The sequence below is a fragment of the Saccostrea echinata genome, unplaced genomic scaffold, assembly GCF_033153115.1.
Source record: "Saccostrea echinata isolate AGI-Se365-2 ecotype Australia unplaced genomic scaffold, CSIRO_AGI_Sech_v1 ptg000001l, whole genome shotgun sequence".
NCBI lineage: Eukaryota > Metazoa > Mollusca > Bivalvia > Ostreida > Ostreidae > Saccostrea > Saccostrea echinata.
In genome coordinates, this window is record NW_026889750.1 from 37,482,523 (window position 1) to 37,501,223 (window position 18,701).

At 33.5% G+C, this 18,701-nt stretch overlaps 1 protein-coding gene across 1 annotated transcript in view; it reads right to left on the reverse strand.

The window, feature by feature from the left end:
* The window catches only part of LOC133190964 (cytochrome P450 1A2-like), a 90,652-nt gene that overhangs the window by 25,213 nt on the left and 46,738 nt on the right, over positions 1–18,701 (reverse strand). Inside the window, exons 4-5 of the mRNA XM_061326646.1 lie at positions 4,711–4,973; positions 3,520–3,644 (exon numbers count right to left, since the gene is read on the reverse strand). Coding sequence (XP_061182630.1) covers positions 3,520–3,644; positions 4,711–4,973 — 388 coding nt within the window. The remainder of the gene's footprint in view (positions 1–3,519; positions 3,645–4,710; positions 4,974–18,701) is intronic.

The window sequence follows — 18,701 nt, forward strand, 5'->3', positions numbered from 1 at the left end:
CAATTTTGGATATTGTGAAATAATTCATCTAGTATGCATACATGTGTGTACACTTACGTGTAAATTAATTGTTATAGCAAATTCAATCGATCATTAAGTTGAATGTTGACTAATGTTTTTCATCGAAATTGTTTACACTGAATTGTTTGTGGATTTTTCCATTTGCCCAATGATGTCAAGGAGCACATGGCAGGAAATGCTTTCTCCTCCATTGCACCTGGTGTTTTTAGAGGTCTGTGTTTGCTCTGCTCTAATTATGTATTGTTTCAATGGACTTTAAAGCTTGATCACTGTTGGACCCGGTAATCTTCATATTTCATATACTATTAGAGTACTTGAAGAAAACTGTAAAGATTTAACATACAGTATAATGCATGTATATTGCACTTTAAGTACAGTGTATGTGGTTAAGAAATGTTAAATCGTCTCATAGTGCATTGAATTTGTTGAAAATTAGAAAATGTGTTGAAATTTTTTTTTGAAATAATGTTAGATTGCAGTTTTTTTAAATCATGCAAGTAAGAAATTGCTAAATATTTTTTAGCTTTTCTGGACAGTCTAGATGAGTTCTTACTATATACCTAGCATTGTATCCCAGTTAAAATTTAAGGAGCAAGGTTCATTCCTAAGCTCTACCTGGACAAACTTGCATGGATTAAAGCACATTAACAGATTTACTTCAGATGCTTGACCTGATCTACATTTTCCTCATGTGTTTTTGTTTTTGTTTTTGTTTGTTTGTTGTTTAACATCCCTCTCAAGAATTTTTCATCCATATGGAGATGCCACTACTTGCTGGTGGAGAGCTGCAAAATTTGAACTATACTTTGCACTCAGGGCCTTGAGCAGTAAGGGATCTTTTTTGTGCCCACATCAACTGCTAGGCGGGACCTCGGTTTATATGGTATTATCTGAAGGACTGGTCCCCACATCCCCAGTGGATTTGAACCTGAGACTTAAGGATTAAATCCTTACTCGCGACTCTAGATTACAAACTCTATCCTTTGCGCCACATGGGGGATTTCACAAGATTAAGTGTTTTGAGCAGTCCTATTCTCATGTAATTATAAACTCTATGTTGAACAAACCTGCAAAGATGATGTATGTACATGTAAATGTTTCAGGGTACCAATCCTTGATTTGACTTAGATTTTCTGGATTAATGACCAGTTTTTTAGAGAAGGTTCATTCAAAGTAACAATATACTCTTTGGTGATCAGTAAACATAGATGATATATCCTGCTTCTGATGCTGGATGTAACATACATTTTCAGGGTTATTGAGCAGTTTAATCTAACCCAGACCAACTTGCATAGATTTTGGATCCAGGTGATATACATTACCAGAGTGTTTGTTGAGTGAGACTTTGCCTTACTAGTAGATAACATTTATAGAAGTGAGCTTTGTATTCTTTGATTAGGTATGTTTTTTCTTTGCTCAGGATATATATACCATCAGTGCCAACTACCATACATTTTATATAATAGATGTAGCTGTTGTTCAACTGAATATGATAAAACTGTGGATGAAAACAATTTGATTTTTGTACCTTGGAATGTATTGAATTAATTTGTAAAAGCTGTTATGATACAATGTTTGATATTTTATAAAAGTTTTTAGCATTGATATGCAATCAATAATTGTATCAACATTTTCATTTTATTATACTTTTTACCCTGCAAACTTCTTAAAAACAGAATAGTAATGATCCATTTAACTGCTCTGATACTAGGTTAGTGTCACATTGTACTGGTATATCATGTATACTGAACTGTAAATAAGAAACATCTAAATAGGTAAAATCACAGCATGAATCATTGGATTATTTAAGAAGTGCTCTATCTTGTGCTTTGGTATGGTATTAATAATAAATGTTAAACTATCATTTTTTTTTCAAATTAACAAAGGATATGCTTGAGTGACTGTATTTTGACTAGCAGTAAAAATAAAATGATTTTTAAGCATTTGAATTATGTTGATTCATGGTCTCTGCAAGTTTAATGATAGCAAATATGTATATTGAACATGGCATCCACATATTGCTATACTGGATGGGGCATAACTTTTACTGAATCTTAATCACAACCTTGAAATTTTATGTAGTACATGTACTCTTGGTTTCAACTGGTCAAATGTATTCTTAAATCACAAAGAATTTAAACAAATGTAGGCATAGGTCAGAGCTTCATCAATTAGTTGGAAAGCGAATGCACTCGGTGACGAAGCTGGGTATAAATAGCAGGAAAAACTACTTGATGTCCACTGTGAACTTTGTGTCCTCAACAAAACAATAATAAGTATACTATACTTGATCTAGAGAATAATCTATGTCTGCATTCACTTTTAGCTTAAACTGTTTTGGGCATTGAGAGTTTGTTTGTTGTTTAACGTCCCTCTGGAGAATTTTTCACTCATATGGAGATGCCAACACTTGCCGATGGAGAGCTGCAAATGACCTATGCTCGGCACTCAGGGCCAATGGTTTTCATTCCAGCATCTACTGTGACACTGGACCTCTGTTTGTATGAAGGACCGGTCTCTACGTCCCACAGTGGGATTCAAACATGTGACAAAAGGATCAACTAACTCCACGACTCTAGAGCAGAGGCTCTTTCCACTGCACCACGTGGGCGACCACGTGGGTGAGAGTTAAATGTGGATATCAGAACAAGCTACTCTGGGCTTATACTCTCTATATATTGATTGATTGTATGTTGTTTAACATTCCTCTCGAGATTTTTTCACTCATATGGAGACACCACCACATGCCGGTGGAGATCTGCAAATTTTGTCCTATACTCGGCACTTACGGCCATTGAGCATCGAGGGATTTTTTTCGTGCCAGCACCTACTGCGACACAGGACCTCGATTTATATGGTCTCATCTGAAGGACCGGTCTCCCCATCCCACAGTGGGATTTGAACCTGCGACGTAAGGATCAACTCCTTACTTCGCTACTCTAGAGCAGACGCTCTAACCACTGCGCCACGGGGGCAACTACTCTCTATTTAAGTTACTTGTGCAATGGCTTTAGTTTAATTCAAAGTTTTGTACTGATCATGTTGAGTCACATTAGCACAAATATCTTTCTGCTGACCTTGACTAAAGACCATCCGCAACTATTCTGGTTGGAAACAATATGTTAATTAATGCATAATAAGTGAAATTACTATGAAAGAAAAATGGTCTACTTAAACCACAAGTTATATTTATAAAAAATATACACTGGTCTCCTTAAGTCATATGAAAGAAACATAAAATATTAAGGAGACCATTTTTTTCATATATTTTTAGGAGGCATTTATTCTGAAAAAATAAAGCAAGAGTCGACTAAATTGTGTTCTATAGATCTTTGATCTGGTATTTCTTTTTAGAAAAAAGCAAATTTAAAAAATCTGTATATTGTCTCCTTAAGCCATATATAATGGTCTGGTCTCCCTAGTCCTTAAATCAGAGTTATATATATATATATATATATATATATATATATATATATATATATATATATATATATAAACCTTTTTCTAGTTTGGTGTGTTGCTGGTAAAAGTAATCCAGAATCGTCAAGGAACCGCGCAGGTCTGAAGACGAATGGATCATCCCATTCATCGCTATGATGAACAGTCCACAAATTTGTAAGTATCTGTAATCATTCATACAATGTAAAATGATAACGACAATGTACCATTATAAATTGAAAATATTTTTTTTTTATTTCTAAAAAAATTCTCCATTATAAAGATAGATGTTTTGGAAAAAAGGTTTCATTTGCAAAAAGTCGAATCATAAAGTGGAAGTAATAACATAAATTCCGCGTAATGCTGCAATATAGTTAATTCTATATTTACTATATGTACGAGTGAGCATCGACTTTTTTTATTTGCAGAGAAAATACAAGATACTTCCTATGTATTGCAAATAATGTGATTAAGCAGTTTTAAGAGAATAATGTTTTATTATTGGTTAAATATATATTACATGTATATATGTACGCAGGGAAAATGATTTTGTTTTAGCTGTTTATTCTGAATTTTGTTTGATATTAAATGCAATTCAAGTTTTATATGTTGGTGTAAAATGCTGAATTAAGTTCAGGTGATTAGTATCGGCAATAAAATTGGTGAAAGAAAATTCAGAGAACTGTTTTCTTTTTGATATGCAGGTGGGTTTACAAAGTGTTGAAGTGAAAAAAAAATAAACGCATTTGGAAAATCCTTGTCACAGGTAATGCACATGTTAAATATAAAAGTTTTGTTTTTTATATAGTTTTCGTGACAGACAGGAGGACGGACGGGTGAATATTTAATGTCGCCAAGATGTTGCAAAAGCGGGAGACAGTAGTAAGGAAACAAGTTACATACACATGCAGGGAAAAAGTTGACTCCTTAAAGCTCAAACTTTTATCAGTTGTATATTCGGAAGGGACACAAAAATAAATATACAAAGTGATTTCACACTTGAAATTAAGAAACTTGCCAAAAATATATAAATAAATAAGAACGGGAAGCACGTCTTCTGCTATATATTAACATTTGAAAGCCTGGACTGCCAATGCGAATTTCCAGACCTTAAAAACACCATCTGAAGAAGCCCCTACTAGTTCAATATTTTACTCTCTTCAGAAATCAAAATTAACAAGGACAGAAAAACATCTTAATAAAGCCATATAAAAATAAACCAGTGAATCCCGTAGAAAAAGAATCTCTTACTCGTGTTCCTTTTGGAACCAAATGGCCCCTGATGGTACAGTCCTCAAGTGTGTAATGAAGGATAGACAAAGGGACGTGGGATATGTAACGTAGTGTTTCTAGGATCACTGCCTCTGTGAAGGGACATGAAGATCGGTCGTTGATGTGCGCCTCTCTTTCGCCAATTATGTCATCAATTTCATTTTGTATTTTATTCTGGATCTCCGGATAATCCACCAAAAGGTGAATAAGCGACATTAAGGTGCCTCTGGTTGTTAGAAAACCTGTAACATTTTAGCATATCTCTCTTACGGTCACCTGTATATAATTAGCATAGGATCAATAGAAGTATGAAATAATACAAGAACTAAAAGAATATATTGTGTCTAAAATCTAAAGTAATATGAACCAAATTAGTATTTGTTAGAAAAATGAAATAATTATTTAGATGTTTAAAAATTGTTACATATTTGTAAGAACCACTTTATTTATCAAACAAAGTTTCATCCTTATATGGACGCCGTGATATATTTGATAGGCTGTTTAATTACTATTCGGATATATTGCCATTCAAAGGACTAACACATTTTTTTTTTAATCTGGATAAAAAGTCCGACAATTTTCAACCTCGTTTGCTATAATTTTACCGAGTCGGATCTTTTTTCCGTATAGTCGAAATGCATAGGCGAAGGATAAAAAAACGTATGCTGATCAATAAAACACATCATTGCGATTATGTATTTAATTTATGGAGACATGTTTATTCTGTTTTTCCTTATCTGTGAATTACCCGTTTGTTTTGTACACAGGCATGTGTATTCTGAAAGCTCAGGATGTATTTAGTTTGGGCGCTCGTCCATGTAAAACTGCAAGTACTTACAAGCATGTATCCGTAAAATCGTGTATTGGGATATTCTGTTTATTCGACGAAATAAAAGAAATGCATAAGTATATCATTCTGCACAATACAATTATAAGTTTGGTAGCAAATAATGCAAACTCAGAAGTGATTAATTTAATTTTCGATTTTCCCGAGAATTGAAAACGTCACCTCCACTTACAATTATTATGCATGTGTACATGCAGTTTAAACCATGAGACAGAAAAATAAATTGTTGCAAACCTAGTGGTTAAGTCGGCAATTAAAATGCATAAAACTTAAAATGAATAAACGCACAGGCGGATAAGACAATGATAAAATAAGCGTGAGATAGAGTGATATAAAATAATATTTAAAATTCGAAATGATTTCAAACACAATTTTCCATTAATCGCTATGAGTACACTGCATTTTAACACCGATATGACCGCGGCTCGCTAATCTCTGCGGCCACGTGTGAACGGGGTTACAAATTTTAAAGTTAAACAGAGAGACAGAGCGGAATGTAAACTGTCTGCTGCAAGAAGGCTTGAATTATTGTATGTTTAAAAGTATTATTTTATGTATATAGTTTATTTAATATTAAATGAAAAATTAAATGAAGAAACAAGAGACTGATAGTAAAAATTATACTTTACACAAGTATTAATACTTAATATTTCCATCACTAATTGCAATTATTTGCCGTAGCACCATTTCAATTACAATTGAAATAGAATACAGTAACACGGGATAGAGAAATAAATTGTTTTTTTTATCATATTGTTGTGTCGACAGTGACCAGGTCGGTGAAAGCGAAAATTCGTAATGATTTTATGCACTAGTGTTTGGAATTAAGACTAAATCAAAGATGAGATTAAGTTATCTTAAAGATTCGATATAAATAAAAAACACATAATGTTTCATTAATCGTTGTTTTTACACAATGGATTTGTCTTCTCAGATGTTTATTTTGTTTACATGGCTTATGCATGTTATGACCGCGGGTGGCTGGTACACTGGTGACCTCGGCAACGTGGGATCGCGGGTTGTGTTACATAACTAATAACATCGAGGTGAACATGGAGAACGTAAACTGGTAAAATGCGTACAGTTAACTAGAGCCCAGCTCGTTGCAGAGCAACGAATAGGTCTTCCGTTGGAGCAGTGACCTTGAGTCAAGGTCATGCCATATTCTAAGATGATTAATAATCTTTTAAGGGACTATCAACTTGCAATGCTTCGCCAGTAGAAAGACAATAAAATAATATACACTTTCTATTTCGTGACCTTGAACTTGTCCAGATGACCTTGCATCAAGCCATGACACACTCTGGTTATGACGCAAACCTATCTGTGTGACCGACTTGACAAGTTAACACATGTTCTTTCAGACCACACATCCAGTAAAAGCATCTTGTTCTTAGTGACCTTGAACTTGAGTCAAGGCCATGACACAGTCTGTATGATACCCAACAATACCCATTCTGGGTGTTTCCAACTTGACAAGTTTACACATGTTTTTTTTTTTCATTTCGTTTCCATATAATTGTAATTTATTACTTTTAACTCGCTGGCTTCAAATTTTATTGTAAATATGTTTTATGTCCAATTTCGATATTGAAAAACGTCGGTGTCCTTGAGTACGTGTACAAGGTGCATTACGTTACCCTATCACATCATGTTTTATAACGCAGACCATACATGTATATATAGTCAGCGTTATAAAAAGGTTTTAAAAAAAACCCATTTTATTCATCAAAAATCTCTGCTTAATTATCTTTGCCGATTTCTTACAGAACTAGAGTGTTCCCAGGAACGCATGGTTTTAGCTTCAATAAAGATGTAACTAAGTCTAAAAGTTATCAGCAATTTATTTGCTATGGCATTGAATTTAGTTCATGCCAAAAAAAAAAAACAATCCAGGGACAGTAAGACTGCGATAGAATCTAACAATCAAATAGAAATGCAAATCCTTAACCCCTGAAAGCTAAAATGGATATTAATGAAATTTGAATAAAGGAGATGGGTGAACATGACGAGCGATAAGCCTATAGTGTGACAAACATGAAGATGAAAAATTAAATTTCAATTATATCAAAATTTTCCTTGATATTTCGTCTAACATTAAAATATACTTTATATAAAATCTCTATAATTTGCAAAAATCCCTCAAAGATTGAAATTATTTGCCTGAGAAATATTAGACACACACTAAAGCGGGCAAAATGAGTCATTTTCTCATACTATAATGCTATTTTTCGATATGAGTGGGTCTTCGCTTCACTTTTTTGAAAGTTAATCCTCAAAGTTTGCATAAAAATTATTTTTTTTTGGTTACCAAAAATATGGAGCAATGACCCACTATACCTTAAAAATATACTTTTATGACATAACATTCGCATCTTTTCGAGAAATACTTGAAGTCCATTAAGTCAAGGGTCATATCACAAACATGATTTAAATGCCACTCTTCATCAGGACTTGTGTAGTCTAGTGGTTAGCGTGCTAGTCTCGAAAGAAAATAATACTGAGGATTTTTATTGCCAGGGTTCGAACCCATGAATACCACATATTTATTTTTTTAATAAAAGAATAAATTTTGCCGAGAAAATTTTCCTCAGAAAAGTTTTGTTTATCGTAATTTCATAAATTTCAATAATGAGAACTTTACTCTAAATACTAAATTCACAAACTGAACATGATTTTTATATATCTGAAGCTATAGGCTTTTTGCACGCTATGTTCACCCATCTCCTTTATTATAAATAATTATATATAAATTATTTAAGTATGTGATTTCAACAATCCTTCGAAAGAGGCTTCAGTCCATCATATCACCAATTGTCAGTCTACACCATCCATTTTGGAATATCGATCCCGTTGTATTTTCATAGTACTTAAATTTCAGTTTTTGAGGTTTCCTTTATTTCATACAGTGTCAAAATACATTGTCATGAGCTCATAAACATGTATAACTGTTAATTATCAAACCCTGCCTCTGTAATTTCAAAAGACATAAGTTAAATTTAACCCTCCGCAGTATATTTTACAAAATAGGTCAAAGGTCAAGGTCAAGTGGACTGTAACGCTGGTATTTTTCAAAATGTTTTATGACAAACAGTACACATTCTAAATAGCATAGACTTACCTCATAAATATCAAAATGAAGTTGTATATCGGCATTATTGGTTATTTTGAAAAGTAGGTCAAAGGTCAAGTTCAAGGATATCTAGGTCGGAAGCCATGGAAAAATACAAAAGCCATAGTGTCAAGCTATATGTGCAAATTATCAAATCCATACCTCTTACATTTCTCGAGATATAAGGTGTGACAGACGGACGGACAGCAAGACAGACGCCAGGTAAATTGATCGCTAAGTGCTGCTCTACTCTGCAGGCGACACAAAAATGTTTGTTTGATTTTCTCTTTGTTGTTTAACGTCCCTTGAGCTGCCAGCATTTGCCAGTGGAGGGCTGCAAATTCAGACCTATACTCGACACTCAAGGCCATTGAGCAGTGGGGGATTTTTTTCATGCCGGCACCTACTGCTACACGGGACCTCGGTTTATACGGTCTCATCCGAAGGACCATACTCCACGTTCTGTAGTGAAATTGTTTGTTTGTTTGTGTGTTAACGTTCCCGTCGAGATTTTTCACTCATATATGGAAACGCCACCACTTGCCGGTGGAGGGCTGCAAATTCAGACCTATACTCGACACTCAAGGCCATTGAGCAGTGAGGGATCTCTTTCGTGCCAGCATTTACTGCTACACGGGATCTCGGTTTATACGGTCTCATGCAAAGGACCGGTCTCCATGTCCCGCACAGGGAGTCGAACCCGCGACGTAAAGATAACTCCTTACTCCGCGACTCTAGAGCAAACGCTCAAACCACTGCGCCAGGCGGGCGACTGGTGGTATTCGAAACCACGACTACAAATCGTAGGGGTAGAAATATTTTGATAAAGGTACTATCATTGTGAAAATCAACTATGTGCAAATAAGAAATAAAGGGATCTAAAGAAAAGAGTTATTGTGATTGACATTGTAATTAAAACAGAGACAATTAAGAGTATTTTGGCTGTGCTGGCCTTTCTGACATTTGAAGTAAAATTTTAGAATAACTTATCATTGAAATGAAGTTGTAAAAGTGTATTATCAATTATGTTCATTTTCATCATTAGATGTGTGCTAATAAATTTGTTATATTCAAGTCCATGTATATGTACTCCTTGTCATTTTTTTTTCTTTTGAACCGCGCGTGCAAGTGGAATTAAATTATAAAAAGTTAACATACTTCTTAAATGCATGGATTTTAGGTTACACACTTCTGGACATTAGAAATAATTAAGTTTATAGTTTTGCCGATATTTTATCGTATGCTAAAAAATATGTATTACATAAAACATGTATTTTAAAAAATTCAGCACAATATAGCCTTTCAGATACTTATACATACAAATCAAATTACATATAAAATGAAATATTTTATTGAATATTATGATCTTTTCTCTGTAAACAGGCATGTTTTGAAGAGGACATTGAAGGCGAAAAGGGGTTCGAATAGCCGCCAATTTTTTTTTCTTCGGAAAGCTGTACAGTTATCTTGGGCGACATATCGCGTACAAGTACAATGTACAAAACAGCAGTGAAAATAAAAAATAATGAACTCAAAGTTTAATTCTCTTCTCTCAATTATTTTGTGAAATATAATTACCAACAAATATAATTAAGTTTTTACCAGAGTGTATACAAAGCGACTTTCAAGCGGTACATGAAAGCGTTTGACGCGTGACAAGGTACATGCAATTGCTTTCAAAGCATGCAAACTCAGACTATCAGGTAGCACAGGTAGCTGGCTTGTCAATCAAATCAGCAGCTATTGTTTTATTTTTGTATGATTGACGGGCAGTATATTATCGATCTTAAGCTAGGTAGATTTTGATGGCGTGAATGGAAAATTGGATGTTTAATAAAAGCACACGTACGTGCATATGCTAGAGTTACAAAACTATAGTCGACAGAGTTTTTCACACAGCATGTTCAGAGTTGGTGTAATCATAATGATAGCCATTTTAAAAAGAAAATATTTGTAAGAGTGTTTAGCAATGCGTCTTATTGTTTTCAAATATATCTGTTTTTTTAGCTGAATTCTTTGTCTACAAACCTTGTGCGTTAAGTTAGAATTATCTGCAGAATTAACCACACACAATGAATCTCCGAAATTAAACACACAATAACACGTAACTGAGAAAAAAATCGTTTATTAAATACATGTATGCAGTATAAAGATTAGGATTCATGAAATCGGAGACCTTTATACGTCCTTAATAAAATGTTTTGGATTTAAATTAAATCAAGTTAAGATTAAATGATTTAATTGTAGATCCGATATGATTTAAAAAATAATTTTCCGTAAATCATTGTGTTAGCAAAATGAATATAGAATGACAATGATTTGTGTATGAGCACTAATAGTTGCTTCCTCGGCCATATGCTATAGAGGGAAAGGTTACATAATTGTAAACAAACACAAAACCCGGGATATGTGAAATGCACTTAAATGCAGTTAAAGACTGATTCAATTTTTGCTAACTTTTTTTTAAAATTTAATATAGTGTATGTTTCAACATTTTTAAAATTTAATATAGTGTATGTTTCAACATTAAACGACGAAAAAATGTTTTGTTTACGAACGCAGGTCGCTGGTTCACACGCAATGGATTTCTTGTGTTTCAACATTTTTAAAATTTAATATAGTGTATGTTTCAACATTAAACGACGAAAAAATGTTTTGTTTACGAACGCAGGTCGCTGGTTCACACGCAATGGATTTCTTGTGATTTCGGCCACGATTGTTTAATAAGAATATCACCAACATGACTAACATATATAAGATGAAATAATTTGAAAGATCCGATATGATTAAAAAACACAATTATCCGTACATCGTTCAGTTTGCAAAATAGATTTAGTACGGCAATGCCTGTTTAGTGTATGGCCACTGATCACTGGATCTAGGTCACGCGTGATCGGGGGATGGCCGGTTACGTAATTATAAACAAAACCAAACCCCGAGACATATTAAAATGTGACTCAATTATTTGGAATGAAACCACAGAACACGTGTAAAAACTTGTTTTAAAGTAATATTTAATATACACTGCGACATTTAAGTTCGGACACGACATAGTCCGGACTTTTAGGTACCCTTTCGAAAAGACATAATTTAAAAATTTTCCTGGATTTTGGTGGGATTTTTTATTCTCATCTCATCATGTCAATCTTAACTTCCACAATGTTGTAGTTTTCTTATAAACTTCTCCCAAAACTTAAAATCCCATGGGAGAATGGGGGGATTTTTCATCCCACCTGAAATCCCACCAAAATCCCATGGGAGAAATAATACTATGGGATAATTTGTCCCATATGGGGAAAAAAATCCCTTGGTTGTTGCAAAATGGGATTATTTCTCCCACAGGACAAGAAATCCCACTAAATGAAGATGCTAGGATTAAATATCCCATGTCTTGGCTCAATAGGAAAAATAATCCTATAGTAATCTTTTTAATTAGTCATTGACCGTTCACGGTAGCTCAGTCGGTAGAGCGCTCGCTCCGTGATCGGGAGGTCGTGAGTTCGAATCTCGGCCGCGACAGACCTAAGTCGATAAAAAATAGGTAGCAACTGTTCCTTCGCCATGCGCTCGGCACTTTGAAGTGAAAGTTGCGGGTCCTTCGGATGAGACCTTAAAAACCGATGCCCCGTGTCACGGCAGGCGTTGGCACGATAAAGATCCCTGACTGCTCAATGGCTCTGAGTGCCGAGTAAAGGTCAAAATTTGAAGCCCTTCACCGGTATATGGTGACGTCTCTATATGAGTGAAAAATTCTCGAATGGGACGTAAAGCAATATACAATCAATCAATTAATTAGTCATTTGTTCAAATACATCAAACTAATACAATGATGTACCACAATACTTGAAAGGTATTTAGATTTCAATTTCCTCCCAAACTTAATTCACAATACAAGTGAATCAATGTATGTTATAAAAAATATATACCCACCTTATGACAATATAAAAGAGGGATCAACTTCAAAGTTACTATGCTTTTTATGATATTGACATTTTATTCCTAATATATTCAATTTGAACCTTGACTCCTGATCTTGTGACCCCAAACAGGAGGCCTAAGGGCCTTGAATCGCTCTTCTGATAAACTGTGCAACCTATCACTTCTATTTGAAGCCTCTAAGTATCCTGTATATTTAGATAAAGCCTTGAAATTCCAATTGTAGGTCATCATAACCTACATTTTAGATGAAACACTGAGAACCCAAGATGATTCTAAGCCAATTAGTGCCTGAGAGTAGGTCATGGTGACCTACTTATCACTTGTCATTCTCTGAGGACCCAAGATACAATCAACAAGGTTTGATGATTCTAAGCCAATTAATACCTAAAATATTTTTAAAATTATTATCATAAAATTTCAAAAGTAGCTCACAGTGACCTACTTTTCAGATGACATACTTTGAGGACCCAAGATGCAACAACTGACAAAGTTTGATGACTCTAAGCCAAATAGTACCAGATGTATTTAAATAAAGCCATAAATTTCAAAAGTAGGTCACAGTGACCTCCTTTTCAATCAACTAACTCTGCGGACCAAGATGCATCATCTGACTAAGTTTGATGATTCAAAGCCAATTAGTCCCTGAAATATTTAATTAAAGCCATACATTTTCAAAAGTAGGTCATGGTGACCTACTTTTCAGTCGACCTACTCTGAAGACCAAGATGCATCAACAAAGTTTGATGATTCTAAGTCAATTAGTACCCGAAATATTTAATTATAGACATAAATTGAAAATTAGGTCACAGTGACCTAAATTACAGTTGACCTACTCCAAAGACCCAAGATATATCAACTGACAAATTTTGATGATTCAAAGCCAAATAGTACCCGAAAATATTAAATACAGCCATAAAATTTCTAAAGTAGCTCAGGGTGACCTACTTTTCAGTTGTACTCCAAAGACCCAAGATGCATCAACTGACAAAGTTTGATGATTCTAAGCCTATTAGTACCTGAAATATTTAATTAAAGCCATAAATTTTAAAAAGTAAGTCATGCTGACCTATTTTTCAGTCGATTTACTCCGAAGACCCAAGCTGCATCAACTGACAAAGTTTGATTATTCTAAGCCAATAAGTACCTGAAACATTTAATTACAGTCATGTAAAATTGAAAAGTAGGTCACCGTGACTCCTTTTCTGTCGACCTACTCCGAGGACCGAAGATGCATCAACTGACAAATTTTTTTGATTCTAAGCCAAATAATACCCAAACATATTAAATACAGCCTTAAAATTTCAAAAGTAGGTCATGGTAACCTACTTTTCAGTTGTTTTACTCCAAAGACCCAAGATGCATCAACTGACAAAGTTTGATGATTCTAATCCAATTAGTACCCAAAATATCTAATTAAAGCTATAAATTTAAAAAGTAGGTCACAGTGACCTACTTTTCAGTCAACCTACTCCGAAGACCCAAGATGCATCAACTAACAAAGTTTAATGATTCTTAGCCAATTAGTACCCGAAATATTTAATTATAGTCATATAAATTGAAAAGTAGGTCACGGTGACCTACATTTCAGTTGACGTTTTTCAAGGACCCAAGATGCATCAACTTGCAAAGTTTTATGATCATAGGCCTTAAAATGTCCAAATTATGCCTTTTAAACGCTTTGAAATCGAAAGTTCAAAAAGTAGGTCACTGTGACCTACTTCTTAATAAATATATTTTATGGCCCCAAGATGCATCATCTTACAAGATTTAATGATTCTAAACCTCTCAGTATTCGAATTAATGACCTCAATTGTTTTGAAAAAGATTAGCCATAAAATTTAAAAAAAGGGTCAAGGTGACCTACTTTTTAGTTGACGTACTCTGAGGACCCAAGATACATCAACAGACAAAGTTTGATGATCATAGGCCTTAAATTGTTCAAAATATGCCTCTAAATCATTTTGAAAAAGAATGGCCAAAAAATTGAAAAAAGTAGGTCACTGTGTCCTGCTTTTGAGTCAACATGATATGAGGTCCTTAGATGCATCAACTGACAAGATTTGATGATCCTAGTCCTTATAGTAAGCAAAATATCAACATTTTAATAAAATGTAATTTTTTGTCAACTTTGAAGTGACCTTGAGACCATGCCCTTTGCCCCAGGGCAATTCCCTGTGCAAATTTTAATCTACAAAATAGTTTCATCTTTTTGTATAAGTTTGGTGATAATCTGCCCGTGGTTCTTCAGAAGAAGATTTTTTAGCAGCCAGTACTTTTGTTTCTATTTACCTAATTATCTCCCCTTGTTTAAGGGTCACAACACTAGTTTTAGTATAAATGGAAGCCCTTGGGCCAAGGATACCCTGTGACAAATTTGTCAATAATTGGCCAAGGGGTTCTTGAATTATGGCCCATATTCTAAAAAGTTTACACACACTGCACAAATGGCCATAGCATTTTCTCTTTGAGCCTTTGGCTCAGAAGAGCTAAAAATATAGTGGGCATCTATTCTCGAAAGGGTATTATTTTATAAAAATTAAATGTCTATCATGCAAAATTTAATGGTTCTCAAAATATTGAATGGAAATATCTTTTTATGCCTAAAGTAGTTTGTTCATTGACCTTAGACCTTGTGACCACAAAATCTGCAGTGGTCATTTACTCATCAGGAGATGCCATTATACCAAGTGTGATTTCTGTCAAGTAAATGGTTCTTAAGATATTGAGCGATCAATATTCTTATGTCCAGTTTGACCCTTGATCTTTGACTTTGGGACCTCAAAATCTATAATTGTCATTTACTCCTCAAAAGAAAATAATGTACTTATAAATATGAGGTATGTCAAGCAAAGGGTTCTCAAGATATAGAGTGGTCACTATCTTCCCATATCAAGATTAAATCTTGGCCTTAAGAAACAAGTTATTTACATAAATATGTGTATTCTTTTCAGAGGAGTTCAGGATTGAATACTTTCACTGTATTAAAGTGCCACTTATTTGTATAGTACATGCTCAACAGAAAAAAAAAACATATTTAAGATAAAATGTGGTGGTCGAAATAGCTTAAGCTATTCTGCATAGCTTATTAAAGCAATATAGCTAATTCAATCTAAGATTGTATGAGAACTGACAATAGTATGCTTATACTATACTTATATACTTCAGTTACCAGTGGTTACATGCTGACATGTGCATGTGAACTTGCCCCCGTCTCACTGCCAAAAATGACAGCAGAATGGACCCGTTGGTGTTGTTAATAGAGTAATTCACACACGCTAAATCAAATATAGACTGATTTAAAACTTGCATGAATTAACCTTTTTAGAATAAACTTCATTTTTTTCACTTTCATCAGCATCTTTCTCTGGATATGATGATCTTGTGCGTGAAGAGGATCTGGGTGATTTTTAAAGCGCTCTACTGGCTTGGAATAAGTGTGCACTAAAACACGGATTTTGCGATCTTTTAACGGAACATAGGCCTATAGTAAAGATACTTATTGAAAAAGAAGAAAATAAACACGTCACTATTTATGGTTTTTCCTTAATTTATGTATAAATTATGTAACATAATTCCCCGTACATTTTCATTTTTTTTTGTAGTTCTTATTTAATAATCTATTTTTATTTTATTTTATTATTATTTTATAGAAAAATTGCAATGAAAGCTATTTATGAGGGACTGATCGAGATGTGGAAAACAAAAAATCACGCCTGGGCGATTCTAAATCAGGCCGTGCATTGCTATATCTGGAGTGACTTGATAAAATTCGGGTTTTTAACATTACCTACCCACCCCATCTCCATGTTCATTTCCCTCCTCAATATTCTATGTTTAAAACGTGTACGCCATCGGATTTTTTTTAATTTTACCCGGTTGATTCTTGGAAGCAATGATGACAATATAGAAGGGGGTCGAATATTTTCTACAGTATAAGCTTTTTATATACATCATGTACATAGATTATAATAGACTATATATTATTATAATAAAAAGAATTGGTCTTTTACCTGTTTACACTTCAGGTATAATTTTTCATGTTTTCATTCAGCAAACCAAACTGCATGTACATTTGTATCGTACAAATGTAATCCTTGATTTTTTTTTTAAATAAAAAACATTAATACCTATAAAGACAATCGAAATTAAATATGGGAGTATTATGAATCCAAATAATCAATGATTTAGTTTTAATTTTCATGATTTTTTAAAAGCAGTTTCTCTTAAATGAATTATTATGTCGTAGAATGCAAATTTCGATTGATAATTTTATAGTTTATTCTTGATGAACATTTTTCTTTCCATAATGCAAAATATTAATGCATTATGATTGCGAAATAGTAAATAGGGATACGCTGTCATACATTCAACATGTTCAAAGGATTAAAAATTCAGATTGTATATCGTATGGATAAATTGTATCGATCCCTCCAGCCGTTCACACCTTTGATTGAAAATCAATTGCAAAATTCACCCCGGGGCTGTAACCTGTAACCTTATAGAGTTTCCGTCCGACAGTCGCACGTATATTCAAGAATTCGGCTTCACGTCTACTGACAATTGCAGTCCCCTGTTTATATTGCGTAACTATCATTATGGAAAGACCAGTACATGTAATATTGAAAAAAAAAAATCTACCGAAGGCTGTGATTGTTAAGAAAATATTAACATGTTTATTAAAAATGTTATAATTTCATGCTTTAAATTCACAGTTTAACAATTATACCTGAATTTTATGCTGCAGAACTGTAGCTCTACGAAAATAAAAATACTGACAAATGCAACCCACTGAAAAAAAAAAAAACTTTACTATGCACAAAATTACGGAAGCCCATTTAGGACCTATCAAAAAATATTTTCAAATTCGATATAACGAATTGTAGAATTTGTTATAATAAATTTAATTCGTTATAACAATTTCTTTGAATTCGTTATAACGAATTTAATCTGTTATAACAAATTTGTTGAATTAGTTATAACGAATTCAGAAATTTGTTGTAACGAATTAAATTCGTTTAAAAGAATTGTAAAATTTGTTATAACAAATTTAATTCGTTATAACAAATTCAAAATTTTGTTGTAACGAATTAAGAGCCATTCTCTGTAACGACTTGAACTTTTATATAGGAGCTGTGGCACGCATAGTCTCAGAATTTCTCCAAACTCTCTATGATAAAAGTCTTTGATACCATAAACTCAAATCAGGCAGAAATTGGTTGCTACGTGTCATGGTTACCATGGCAACCTGTCCTAAAGTTTGAAAAATGGCATTTTTCAACATGTTCAGCGTCCCACAGTTAACGTTTGCAGCAAAGCAAACAAGTGGCAATGATTGTTTCTGAAAGTTGTAGGCCTGATGTCTTAAATGCATGATAAACATGTTTGGTAAATCAACTATTACATACGTTACTATGGAAACAAAGTATTCAAAAGTAATAATTTTGCTCATTTAATTTTATAAAATCAAACACTTAAGAATAAAAAAAAATTATAGGTTGAAATGCAAGCAAATAATAGACAAAGGATCCTTGTAACATATACCAAGGAAGAAATATGATATTTCTTATAGGTTGGCAATGGTTGCCATGGTTTTAATACCAAGAAGGGATTTTAAATTTACTCTATTAGTGTTTAAATCTAATCCTATCTTTTTTAAAAAGCATATTTTTATATAACTAATGATCAATTTTTAAAGACGTTCATGTGACCCTAATTTTCACATTTCAAAAAACTCAAATTCAATTCTTTAAATAGAGCGTTGCTATGGAAATAAGCCGAAAAAATATGCATGAAAATCTGAAAAATATTCTGTTTCCTTGGATACGTACCCTTGTATGTAGATTCCCAAAACTTTTATGATTGATAATCATGAACAACTAACCTGACTTTCAATTTTGACTGCCACCTAATCTCTAACTGGATGCAAAAAGCTGGCACATAGGGTTTAATATTGATATAAAATTAACAAAATCGAACATTTCCCCTTCTTGGTTACCATAGCAACAGTGTTGTATTTTTCAACAAACTTTATCAATATATGATATTCAACTTTAGTTCTACCAGATAAGTACT